The sequence below is a fragment of the Dasypus novemcinctus genome, chromosome 12 (genome assembly GCF_030445035.2).
Source record: "Dasypus novemcinctus isolate mDasNov1 chromosome 12, mDasNov1.1.hap2, whole genome shotgun sequence".
Classification (NCBI taxonomy): Eukaryota; Metazoa; Chordata; class Mammalia; order Cingulata; family Dasypodidae; genus Dasypus; species Dasypus novemcinctus.
Genome location: NC_080684.1, coordinates 33,260,766 through 33,274,705, shown reverse-complemented (window position 1 = coordinate 33,274,705; position 13,940 = coordinate 33,260,766). Strand labels below are relative to the sequence as shown.

Sequence of the window (13,940 nt, the reverse complement as noted above, 5' to 3'; positions counted from 1 at the left end):
ACAGACTGTTCAACAAATGGTGCTGGGAGAACTGGATATCCAAAGCAAAAAGAAAGAAGACCCCTATCTCACACCTAATAATGGATCAAAGACCTAAATATAAAGCTAGAACCATAAAGCTTTTTCAAGAAAATGTAGGGAAATATCTTGAAGACCTGGTGGTAGGTGACAGATTCTTAAACCTTACACCAAAAGCACAAGCAATGAAAGAAAACATGGATAAATGGGACCTCCTCAAAATTAAAAACTTCTGTGATTCGAAGGACTTCATCGAGAAGATGAAAAGGCAGCCCACACAATGGAAGAAAATATTTGGAAACCACATATATGATAAGGGTTTGATTTCCAATCTATATAAAGACATCATACAACTCAATAATAAAAGAGCAAGCAATCCAATTAAAAAATAGGAAAAAGATGTAAATAGTCATCTCCCCAAAGAGGAAATACAAATGACCAAAAAGCACATGAAAAAAATATTCCATATCACTAGCTATTAGGGAAATGCAAATCAAAACAACAATGAGGGAAGGAGACATGGTTCAACTGATAGAACATCCACCTACCATGTGGGAGGGTCCAGAGTTCAATACCCAGGGCCTCCTGACCCGTGTGGTGAGCTGGCCAATGCACAGAGCTGCCATGCACAAGGAGTGATGTGCCAAGTGGGGGCACCCCCGCGTGGGGGTGCCCCACGTGCAAGGAGTGTGCCCTGCAAGGAGAGCTGCCCCGCGTGAAAAAAGGGCAGCCCTCCCAGGACACACGGAGAGCTGACGCAGCAAGATGACGCAACAAAAAAGAGATGCAGTGCCACTGAGGGTGCAAGGGGACACAGAACACACAGCGAATGGACACAGAGAGCAGACAACGGGGGAGGTGGGAGAGGAATAAAATAAATCTTTAAAAAGAAAAAAACAAAAACAAGAATGAGATATCATCTAACACTGCATACAATGACCATTATTTTAAAAACAGACAACAATAAGAGCTGGAGAGAATGTGGAGAAACAGTAACACTCCTTCACTGTTGGTGGGAGTGTAAAATGGTGCAGCCTCTGTGGAAGACAGTTTGGCGGTTCCTCAGGAAGCTAAAAATAGAACTGCCATATGATCCAGCAATTCCTCTACTAGGAATATATCCAGAAGAACTAAAAATTATGATATGAACAGAAATCTGCGTACCAATGTTCACAGCAGCATTATTTACAATTTCCAAAAGATGGAAACACAAGTGTCCATCAACCAGTGAATGGATAAACAAAATGTGGTATATATACATATGATGGAATACTATGCTGTAGTAAGAAGAAAAGAAATTGGGACACATATAGTAACATAGATGAACCTTGAAGACATTATGCTAAGTGAAGTAAGCTAGACACAAAAGGACAAATACTGCAAGGTCTCATTAATATGAACTAAATACAAAGAATAAACACGTGGGGTTAAAATCTAGAGTATAGGTTATTAGAAGATAAGAGGAGGGTTGGGAAGAACTACTGATGCTTAATGTATGTAAAGTGTGGAAATAGAGTTGATGGTAACACGTTATCATGAGTAGCAGCTAGTTTATAAATGGGATTGTGGCTGAGAAGGGTAGTCTGGGGAAGTAAATGTCAATTGAAAGAAAGCCAGAGAATAATCTAGGGCTAAATAACACAGTGAATGCAGAAGTGGATGAGAATTATGGTTGACGGAACAGATTCAAGAGTGTGCTTCTGTGAGCTAGAGTAGATGTACATCACTATTGCAGGGTGGTGGGAATGTAAAGAAGTATGGGAAAAATACAACTGGTATTGATGTGGGCTATGGGTGGAAGGCTCTTTGTCTCTTCAGAGATAACTAAGTTGTTTGACTTGTGGGTGTGAAACGGTAAGAGGCTGCAGTCCTGCTCTTAGGGACCAGCAGGCTCCAGTCCCAGGAAATGTTTAACAAAGCAAGGGCTATAAACTTTAAGTATTTAGGGGAAATGCAAAAACCAAGGCTTATCTAAAATGTCTGGAGTCCTTGCTAAAAGCTTACCTAAGATGTGAAAGAGATATATGCTAATTGAAGCCTATTGAGAACTGAAACAAAGGGACCATTTGGCCTTTCCTCTCTGTATAAAAGACGTTTGAAAATCTTGTTCCGGGCTCGGGATTCAAACAGAAAGCTCCCGAGTCCGGCCGGCCGTCAATAAACCATTTTCCTTCTCAAAATCATTCCTGAGTCCTGGCCTCTCTATACTCAAATAATTGAACTTCTCTTAAATTCCACAACATTAATGGCGACCGCGAAGGGACAAAAATGAAGGCCAGAGACGGTAGCATTTTGCTGCCCCTTCCAAATCCCCGAGGAAGCCGGGAGGACTCGGGTGAACCCCAAATCTGGGCGCCCCTGGATTAAATTTAATCCAGAAAAGATGTGGGCTCCACCAGAATCTTCCCGACAAAATCAAGGGGCAATGGAAGGTCTGAAGAGAAAGATTCTGGGAACGAAAAAGAACTCCGAACAGGGAAGAAGGTAAGACTCCCCGGGTGAGCACAGTCTGGAAGGCCCTAGCTTTAATTGCTAGGAAGGGGAGGCTGATCACCTCCCGAGAGAACCCTAGTAGCCCCAGAAGGCTGGGGGGAAGCCGTTCTCTCTAGGCTTGGGAAAAGGAGGAAAACCGGGGAAAAGCCCTGGTGTTTTGGGTTTGTCTAACTGCATGTTAGAATCTGGTACTGGTCTTATATCCACTAAAGGAGTGGAGTCTTGATTTTAATAGGAAGGGTATTTATAGGTTCGAGTCCTAATATCCTGGAAATTGGTCTAGATTAAGGAAAACAAAACTTGGTTACAGGAAAATGGATCGGCTTTTCTGGTGGAGCTTGGTCTGGGTGTAAAGTTTAAACAGTGGAAAAGTCTAGCTGAAATCTTTTGTTATGGTGCTAATTTGTGAATGAATTTGCTTTATACCAAATGTTAAGTGTTCTGAGGTTTGTGATGGCTGTGGGGGCAGCCGTGGTGAAAATAAATATATAAACTTGTGAGTCAGATTAGTGACCTTTGTGCTTCTGTCTGTGTCAGCTCAATGTTAGTGTTGGAGTTGTGTCCTTACATGAAGTAGAATTACAGCTGAGCTGGAGCCCTCCCTTGCCATTGGCAAGGGGGTGAAATGATTCTGGGGCAAAAGCTGAGGAGTCTGGATGTTTGCGGAGTCTAGATGTTTGTGCATGTTCTGGTGTCTTGTCTCTGGTCTGGCCCTTTGCCGGGGCTTGGAGGCCATCTGTGTCCGAGCCAAGCACCCAAGTCTGTTGGGAATGTCCCAGTCAGGGCGGCTGGGTTCCTGGGAGAGTTGCCAAATTTGAGTAGGTTCTGTCTGCCCATTTTGGCTGAAAGCTGGAAAGGGGGGAGCGGCTTGCCCCTTTCCAGTGAGTCCACCCTTCTATTCATAAGCCGCATTCCTGTTTGTTGTGCACCCGACTGCCTGGAAGGGGGGGAAGTGAAGGAGGTGAAAAGCAGAATCAGAATAAATGCAGTAAAGTTCCCTCCTTAGGGTGTCAAAGCCAAAATACGTTTGCATTCTGCTCAGGTTCTTAGAAGGTATTGTAGTAACCTTAAGTAAGAGAATGTTCTGTGAAGGTAAAATTCATGTTAAGGGTATAAATATAAAAGTTTTACAAAGCATTGTTTAAGGTATTTAAGTGGCTAATTGCAGAAAGTCATTATTTAACAAAACTGAATTGATAATAATAATAATAAAAGGCAATTTTATAACAAACTTATTCGGCAGCCAATCTCCCCTGCCAACTTGCTTCCAAAAAAACTGTTTCTGGTATTACATGCTACTAAGTATTTAAAGAGAAGAAAAGTTCATTATTTTAACAAACTTGTTTAGTATTAATGGCAATTATATGTTGTAAGAAGTTTGCCTGGTAACTCAGTATGTGGGATATATGGAATGTGTTTTTATTGTTAAGGAAACAGAAGATGATTTTGTCCTAAGATAAAATGATTGATTATTGGAAAGAGTAGAGTGTGGGACAGAACCTGAATGAATACTGAAAGTGTAGAAGGTTTGTGGAAGGGAAATTTTTATGATTAAATTGAGTAAGATCAATATACAAAGAAAATATTTTATCAATAGCTTCTTGTGCTTTAACCTCATCATATCCTCAATGTTTGAAGAAGAGTTCTTTTAAAAGAACATTTTATGTTCTAGAAATCAAATCCTGAAAAGTAGCCTTTTATTTCAAACTAACTGCAAGAGATTTATTCTTTCACTTTAAAGGAAAAATTAAAGTAATGGTTAAGTTCATTTAATATGTTATAAGTTGAATGAAAGGTATTTAAAGGTGTTATAAAATTAATAGGTTTTAAAAAAATTAATAAAAACTGTAACTAAGAGTTAAAATCATTTATAAATGCATTTATATTATAAAACAGTGGAAAGACAATAACTGAGATTATAGCTGGGTGAATTTAGCCTGAAACTATTATTTAAGTGTAAATTCTACACTAACCTTTCCTTTGTTTATGGTTACTTCAAGCCTAACCTCACCCTTTGCCTTTGCCTATGGTTATTTCATAATTGAGAAGAGTTGGGACATCACTGTCTCCTCTCCTGGTATTAGTAACCCTTTCTCTCATGAATTCTAGTGTAAACTAAATAAATTGCTGCCTGATAGAATAAGGTTAAATGGCCACTGGAGTTTTATTATCTCCAAAATCAAAAAGGGGGGTGGAGGGGGAGAAGTCTCCTGCCTTGACGGTCAGTGTTCAAAGAGTGGCAATTCATGAGAGAAAGCAGTCTGTCTCCCTGAGGCTTCAAATAGCCTCAGTAAATATATATAAAACTAATCTTGTTGCTTATCCAAAATTCTGCTAATTTCAAGGTAAAATATAAAGTTCTAAAACAAAATGGTGCTAAGGCATTGAGAACATTTTGGTTATTACAATCCATTAAGTAAGAAAGAAAATTCTTGTGGTAAACTGCATGGTCATAGTGCAAATTAAGAAGAGTTTCAAAAGTCTTTGAAAAGTTTAAAGTAACTAAAGTCATGTTGTTGTGTCAAACTATTCATGTCTGCCTATTTGCTCAAATTGTTAAAAATTAAATATGCAGTTATATTTATAAATATTCTTAAAGCCCAAATTGAACTAAGCAGGATGAAAAAGTCATAGAAATCTGATTATGGAAACAATTGGGAAAGGGCCTCCTCTTTGCAAGAGCTTTTAAGGCAAGACTAGGTGTGGCAGATTAAACCTATCTACTAGGCTAGGGAATTAAGAATCAGTTTGCCTGGTAATTTCCCAGTTTAAACCTTTGTCAGCCATAAATTGGAAAAAAAAAAACAAAACAAAACAAAGATTAGGTTAATTTTCACAGAAGAAAAATGTTGATGTAACCCAGCGGCCTGCTGCCTCAGTCTCCCACTCCCGGGTTGGACAGCAGTGGAGGAGACCAGTTTAGGCCAGTCCTATGGGCAGTGGAAGGATGCCCAAGAAGGAGCTAACTAAGTCGGTGCCATTTCAGCACTAAATTCTATTCCTTATTTGACAAAGGGGGGGAGCAGGTAAAAACTAAAATGGTTGGAATGTGATAGAGGAAGTAGTTAAATCAAACTTTTGCGTGGGAAAGTTAAATCTCAGATAAGCTGTAACTTCTGAAGTATCCAATCTATGGAAAAACAGGAAGAGCTTGCATGCTAGGCTTAGGGGTATAAATTGTGTCATTTTTCTTTGTTCGGGGCACCAGCCATATCTGGCTCTGCGCCCCTTCTTGCAAGATTGAGAATAAAGTATTTTCTTCTCCACAATCTGGTGAGCCTTATTTTCTTCCAGAAGATTTCTTTCCAACAAAATAAGGTAATTAGTGGCTCTATTAACAAATTTCAGTAAGTAAAGGAAAGTCCATAAAAACTATGGAGAGATCTTTCCTGGGTTATGATTTTAAAAAATTAAGTAATTGTGTAATGTGTTTTGAAACCTGGAAGTCAGTATGCATGTGTTTTAAAACCTGGTAGTCAGTTATGCTTTTAAATTAATAATTTTCATAACTTAAAGAAAAGAAGTTTTTAGCTTCCTGTAAGGGAAAAAGAGAACATTCCTTGCATAAACTATTATGGTTTCAATTTTATTTAACTTGAGTGTAATCTCCCATAGTTAATTTATAAACTAAATTAACATATGTACAAAATCTTTACAGTAATGAAAATTGTAAGTGAAAATTGTAAGTTCACATTGGTGAAATTAGGCTAAAGGGAAAAGATTGTAGATATGCTCTCTTAAATAGAGAGTAAATTTCTTTCATTGGTAATTGTAATTTAGTAAGTTTATTTAAACATGAGGTGGCTAGTCAATGTGGTTATAGTCAATTGTAAAGAGTTTGTAAAACATCTTCCAAACTGAAAATGTTTAAATAGTTCTAGTTGTAGAAGTTATTGTTAACTAAAGAAACTTAGATTGGTATTGGTAGCAGAAATAACTTCATAATAATAAACCTGTCTGAAGGCCACTGCAAAATACACATTTAAGTAAATGGTAATAAAAAGTTGTCTTGATTCTATTGGAAAAATTGTTTTCATTCTAACAATGAAAAATAATATTTTTCCTCTATTACTAAAGTAAAGCACCTACTGTTATCTTCATAGTAAAATTGTGTAAGTAAATAGTCATTTGATATATGTATTGCGTTAAGTTGTTTAAAATATATATAAAACAAGGAATAAACTTTAACATTGTCAAACTCTTGTGCATTCGAACCAGGCCTTGTATACATTACAGGTGGCCTCTCCATGTGAGTTATTGGCTAGGCTGGTCACTGACCCCTCAATTAAAAATATGTGCTATATCAGTCTCTGGTTCTGCTCCTGAAGTCGATGGAAACTATATTGCAGTTTCAAGCTCCTGCAGCCAATAATGACTCGGTACAAGTGTACAATGGATATCGCCTCCAGACTGGCACTGTTCCATGGTGCCAGAGAGCACTATGCACCAGGCTAGTAGAATACTGGAAAATCTCTGGAATACTGGAAGGATGCTGCAACTTGCTCACTGCGTTGAAGAACATGCTAAGTGGAGCCATGATACCAGGAGACTGTAAGTAAAACTTAAACACAATTGGCATTATGGCCTGCTCTCATGGAGAGATAACATGTAAAGTATTACAAACCTGAAACTCAAAACTAATAATGGCAACTCTGAATCCTTATGCATTAAGTAATACAATAGTTAATATTAAGTGCTGTACTTTTATCCTGTACTAAATATATGCCTAATAATTGTAATGTTATCTTTTCTATTTTGGATCAAGTGCAGAAGTATATTAGACATGTTAAATTCCTGGTAAAATCATTTTCTAAACAGTTAATAACATGTCTATAGAATAAGGTGGCAGTCTCAGCCAGTCTCAGTTAGCAAAAGTGAGGCTTGCTTGCTGATGGTGAGTCACCTATTGAACAAGTCAAAATTGCTAGAAATTGTACAATGAAAACCAAGGTGTAAAAATCTTTATTCTGTAGTTCTGATCACTCCCACAGGTGAAAACTAAGAGTATTTCCAAATTAGTGTTCTAATCCTGAGTGAAGCCAGTTGCCCAAGGAGTGCCAGTTCACCAGGAGCATCTGACAAAGCGAATGAGTGTCAATCATTGAACAGCTTGGAATGTGTCTTCAGACAAAGCTAAGTGTCTGTTGCAATTTCTCTCTAAAGATGGATAACTTAAAAAAGAACATATATGCTGTTCCCACCAGCTTTTAAGGAATGCCATCTTTATAGGCACCTAACCTTGTCTACCTCTGTAATCCAACGTGTCCTCTTTTAAAAACAGGTATTCCAAAATTTTAATTAAGTTTGTTTCTTTCAGAGTGAACATCTTATTAACCATATGAAAACTTCATCCAACTTCGTACAGAATGCCAGATCCATCTTCCTCCAGTTAGAATAAATTAAAGAGTTTTACACCTTATTAGGCAATGACTACAGCCCATGGCCAGCAGGAAGCAGTTACAGAAAAGAGATCGTCTCCCTTCAGCACCCCTTTTAAATTAAAGGTGTAAACTCTTTAAGAGTAAAATAAAAGTAATAGATGGATCTGGAACCTGACTGGAAATCCACGTGAGTGCCAGTGGCAGCAGAATAACTGCGGGAGGCCCCTGCCCAAGATTCTGCTGTCCAGAATGAAAAGTTCTAAACTTCTAAAAACGGTCCTTGATGCTGTACTAAAGACTGATAAATAATCAGTCAAGACAACAAACAGTCATCCACCTCATAGCTACAACAATAATTATGCCAAAGCTTAGCAAGTAAACTTTGACAAAGGGGGGGAATGATGTGGGCTATGGGTGGAAGGCTCTTTGTCTCTTCAGAGATAACTAAGTTGTTTGACTTGTGGGTGTGAAACGGTAAGAGGCTGCAGTCCTGCTCTTAGGGACCAGCAGGCTCCAGTCCCAGGAAATGTTTAACAAAGCAAGGGCTATAAACTTTAAGTATTTAGGGGAAATGCAAAAACCAAGGCTTATCTAAAATGTCTGGAGTCCTTGCTAAAAGCTTACCTAAGATGTGAAAGAGATATATGCTAATTGAAGCCTATTGAGAACTGAAACAAAGGGACCATTTGGCCTTTCCTCTCTGTATAAAAGACGTTTGAAAATCTTGTTCCGGGCTCGGGATTCAAACAGAAAGCTCCCGAGTCCGGCCGGCCGTCAATAAACCATTTTCCTTCTCAAAATCATTCCTGAGTCCTGGCCTCTCTATACTCAAATAATTGAACTTCTCTTAAATTCCACAACAGTATGACCTATGGACTGTGGTTAACAGCAATACTATAATATTCTTGCATCAATGCCAAAGAATTACTGTGTTGCTAATGGCGGGGTATGGAAAAAGTGTGCCAAATGTATGCTACGGACCATGTTTGCTTGTAATAGCCTGATGATATTATCTCATAATTTGTAACAAATACTCCATCACAGTGTGGTATGTTGGTGAAGAGGTGTTGTATGGGAATTCTACACATGCACATGGTTGTAAGTTCACAAACTCTGTAATAAAATATTTTTTAAAAATAGGGTGGGTTGGGGGAAAAATACACCATAGGTAAGATAGAGACTATAGTTAGTACTAATATTTTGACGATACTCTTGCATAGTTTGTAACAAATGTTTCAAAACAACGCAAGGTGTTGGTGGAGGGGTGATGTATGGAACACCTGTACGATTTACGCATATTTATTTTGTAAGTTCACAACCTTTACTACATAATTACTGTTTATGCATATTTGTGAATGAATGATATACTTCAATGAAAAACATATTTAAAATTTTTTTTAAATTTCGAGTTACAACAGTCCCTGCTTAAAATCATTCCAAGTTTTCCCAACCCACTTGGAGTAAAATCCAAGGTTTGCAAAGGTTCATATGACCCAAACTTCCTTCTCAAACTCTATCTTGTACCACTCTTCCTCCTCCCTGCTCATACTCCAAGCACTAGCCTTTAAATTCCTCAACTTGCCAAGATTTCTTGCCCTGGGGCCTTTGCAGTGGCTGTGCATCCTCTGCCAGGAAGCTGCAGGAAGCTCTTCCTAAAGAGGTTCACAGGGCTGGCTGCTTTCAATTCAGATCCTAGCCATTCCACAGAGACCTTCCCTGACCACTCAATTTAAAGTACCTAATTACCTTTTTAAAAATATATATTTATTTTTAAAAGATAAATAGATCACACAAAATGTTTAAAAATCCAGTTACCTTATATTACATTATCTTAGTTACTTGCAGAGTACTCTTCAATTTTAATGTTCTGTTTATTCGTTTGCTTTTTCTCTTTCACTCACTAGAATATTACCTTAAGGGCAGCAACCCAATGTTTTGTTCTCTGTTATACCAGCAAATGACTATATAACAGTGCCTGGCACACAGCACATTCACAACAAAAACTCTCATTGAATGAAACATTAATATATGATAAAATGGAGCATTAGCCAGAGGAAACTTGTCTAGCCCACGACTCTGAAGTCAATCCGTAAACTGTGAGCAAAAGCCTATGGAACAGAAGTGTCAATAGTTTACAGTTTCTTATTCCTTAGGAAGACATCTAATTAAAATCTTTACGCAGGATCATAGGCTTGTTTTTTCTCTTAAAAACTGCGATTTAAAAAGAAATTTAAAATCTTCCTTTAAAAAAAATCAATTGTAGCACACCCAAAGACGGTTGCATTGCGTCCCGAGTAGGCGGAACCCATCAACGTATGTCCGCGCACTCTGCTGAATCCACCCGGAGTAAATCCGCAGCTCAGGAGATCCCGCCCGGGGCTGACACCCATTGCCCCGTCCGCGCGTAGCGCTACGTAAAGCGTGAGGGATTTCGCGACAGCTGAAGTCCCGCCCCGTCGGCCACATGTCGCGCTTGTGTTCCCGTCGGACGCAGCGCCACCTCCTCGCCTTGCTTTACGAACTTACAGCAGCACCTCCCCGCCCCCTCCCAGTTTCGCGTCTCCCTGCCCGACGCGCCCGCTATAATCACGTGATTGCCTCATCCGGGTCCTTTGCGTTCTCTTTCCCTCTCCCAACATGGCGGCCTCAGGTGAGTGAGCGGCTGAGCGCAGCGAAAGACCGGGTTCCGAAACCATCCTCCTAGTCTGATCCACTGATTCTCTGAAATCGGGGAGCAGCCGGTACCACCTCCCTTTGGATTGGGGGCCTGCGGCAGGCTGGCAGCTAGGCCATCTTAAATTATCGCCTCGGGATGTTTGGGGGGGAGGGGAAGATGTCCTTCCCCTCCCCCTCACCCCCTTTTCACCCCGTCTGCGCGAGGCTGGAGATCGGGGATAAAGGCGGACTCTGGCTCCGAGTGAGGAGAAGGCGCAGAAAGATCTGCGGGAGGCGCAAGGCCTTCTAAGAGACGTGAAACACTGCCCGCGTGGAGAGAGGAAGGAGGCGGTTGGCGCGCGGACCGGCGCACCATGCTAGGTCTCCGAGGCGCGAGGCAATTGCGGACGGGAGGGGGGGCAGGGGGATAAAGGGGGGGCAGTTAGAATGTGAGCGCGAGTCGGTGGAGGGGCGGGGGAAGGCAGCGGTGCGCGTGCGCGGTAGGGGGGAAGAGGTTAGTGGAGTCGGGCGCGCCTTAAAAGCACGCGCGGGCGCCCAGATGGGCAGGCATTAAGTGCCTCTGTTGACCCCTTTTATATCTTTCCACTTTCTTCCCCTCTTAGGAGTGTGGGCCCCGCTTATCCCCTTCGAAGGTACACATTAGCTTGTGGAGTGAACTCTGGTGCGCCCACGTGTTGGAGGAGAGGACGCAGAGATGGGGACCTAGATTTTCCTCGGCTTTTTTTTTTTTTTTTTTCTCGTATTTAGTCAACATTCTTACTGAGCGAAAACTGCTAGACACGAGTCTATGTGTTGGAGATAAAGTAGTGGACAAGATTAGGTAGTCTCTGGAGTTTCCATTTGGGTTGAAGTTTTGATAGCTCAAATGGGAAGTTGGAGGGTTCGGTTCTTTATTTATTTATGAACTTAAATTTAAGATAACTATATAATTAGTAGGTAGTACTATTAAAGTAGTACTTTGTGACTGGAGTTGATTTCTCTTAGATTACGGCGAGAGGGTGATGGTGAGATAGGTATCCCTGCCATGCAAGTCTACTTGAGTTTTTCATGGATTTATAAGAGCAGCAGAGAGCTGGGGAACATCTTACGGCATTAATTTTAGTTTTGGGGATTCAGTGTTTTTCCCTGGCATGAACCCCATTCTACAAAACATGTATTGAACCCTTACTCTTTCTGGATACAGGAATTTTGTCTTACTACAAGGGGGCTAAGGGTTATGGTTATCTTTGGAAAATGTTGCAGCAGTTGAAGTACATTTGAATATAATGCCTTTCATTGGTGTAGCACATGATAGTCAACCAAGCACTTTCATGTATGTTGTCTCTTTTGACACTCTGAGATGGTTTAGGCAGGTGATGGCATCTCTTTGCTGAAGGAATGAAATTATTTATTCAGGGTTACACTGTTTGTGGGTGACAGAGCAAGGTGGATATCCTGGGACTCCTGATTGTCTCCATTACCTACTGTGGAAATATTAAGATTGACTTCCATGTAATCACAAGTTTGGTTTCCTGCCCAATCTGGAGTCTACAAAAATGGTCGTTTTTTCTGTGGGATATTAAGCCCTAAATTTATTTTAAGTTAATCGTTGTGTAAAGTGCTTATTTGGCCTGGATTTGCTGGCTTACAGTTCAGTGTCTCATAATTTAGTGAAAAGCTTGTATTCCCCTTACCCATACCTTTTGTGGAGTTTTTAGGGTCCGTTACATGTTAGTAGTTATCTAATCTTTTAACTTCATTTTACACTTTAGTGAAATTCAGACTGGTTTTGGTTAAAGGAACGTACTCAGTGATGCTTCTTACCTACTCTTGTTCTTCCATATTTACTCTACCTCTCTCGAAAGTGGGTACTACTCTTAATTCACCTAAATATTTATTTTAGCATGTGTAGTAGGTGTTGGGATCTGAATACACAGGCATATCTGACAGGGTATCTTGGAGGAATTTGGGATTTGTCAAATTTCTTTCCCTTCTCTGAATCTTTTCCAATTGTATTGACTTTGTTTGAGTGACCAGAATTCCCGGATATGGCTGTATTAACAAGGCTATAAAATTATCATTATCTTTTCAGTATACTTATTGATGACGCTCAGTGCTTTGTTGAAAATCTTTTATTTTCTCTGTGGAAATACATGTTACAACTTCATAGGCCTCTTTTAACTGTGAGACCCAAAAAATTCTTTGCTGCAATACTCATTCCTGATGTGACCCATTATTAACCTTCAAGAACTGAAAGTATCCCAGGACAGACTATTGAATGAGATGACTTGAATTCCCAGGAAACTTGATATATTGAACTGAGCCACTTAATTCCCTGTTTCGCTTTTAAGACATGTAATCCCCTGAAAATACAAAGCTTCCATTTTGTCTTAAATTTTTGTTATGGCTGTTTTAATAGACACGTTACAAGCCATTTACCTCTTAAGTTCCTAGTTTCCTTCTGTGTACCAATGATGACTGTTAATCTGCTCTCCATAACTATAGGGAATCAAATGTGTTTGACACAGAGTAACATTTTATTAAAGTAAAATTATTTAAAATTGGAAATAGTGGGTGTATGCCCCTACACAGGCCTTCTATTTGCATATAATTTCAAAATGTCATCATATGTGGCATCTTGTTTGATATGGGAGGAAGTTGGTGTCCAGTGGTTTTCGTGTGCTGACCACCTTATTCATTTTCCCTTTTGTTAACTTATGATGTACTTCATATGCATATTGTCATGTAATGGTCCACAGAGAGATAGTTTCAAGGAGTGCTATTATATGCTTGCTCTTCACATATTTCCTGTTTTCAGATCCCAATCTCTACCATATATTTGTTATTCCAGAGCTGGGATAGGTAGATTCAGAAAGCCAAGACTAAAACTTGATGAAAATTCAAATACAAATACACAGAGTAGGGTCATTTGACACCATCACTAAGTAATGTCACTGGAAAATTTTATAGAGAACGACAGAATACCCTAATACTTAATAGACTTCAGACATCCTAGAATTGAACCATTCTTTTCATGATGGCGGGGAAGATAAAAGACTTCAGAGTATAAAAAGAGAACCAAGAGCTTATTTGTAGTTATGTATGTGTTTATACATTTGAAAAACACCAAAGTCAGTTTCTTAGATTTGTAATAGATATTGCTACAGTCCTAATGGTAGGTAAATGTCCTAAGCAAGAAATCGTACTTGAATGTTTATAGTTCCTTTTTTAGAGAAGCAACAGATACTTTGTAGTAGCTAGCCACATGTACATTACATTAGGCACTTTATGTTCTATTATGTAAATGGTAAGATTGGGGGGGGCAGTAAGGAAAAGGCAGTATGGCGTTTTCTTTAGGTTGTCAAGATGAAGAAATTGGGCACAGAGAAGAAA

At 39.6% G+C, this 13,940-nt stretch overlaps 1 protein-coding gene across 1 annotated transcript in view; it reads left to right on the top strand.

The window, feature by feature from the left end:
* Positions 1 to 10,514: 10,514 nt before the first annotated feature.
* The window catches only part of EIF4B (eukaryotic translation initiation factor 4B), a 30,548-nt gene continuing 27,122 nt past the window's right edge, over positions 10,515 to 13,940 (top strand). Inside the window, 1 exon segment of the mRNA XM_058308179.1 lies at positions 10,515 to 10,542. Within this exon segment, the coding sequence (XP_058164162.1) occupies positions 10,530 to 10,542 (13 nt within the window). The 5' untranslated portion in view covers positions 10,515 to 10,529.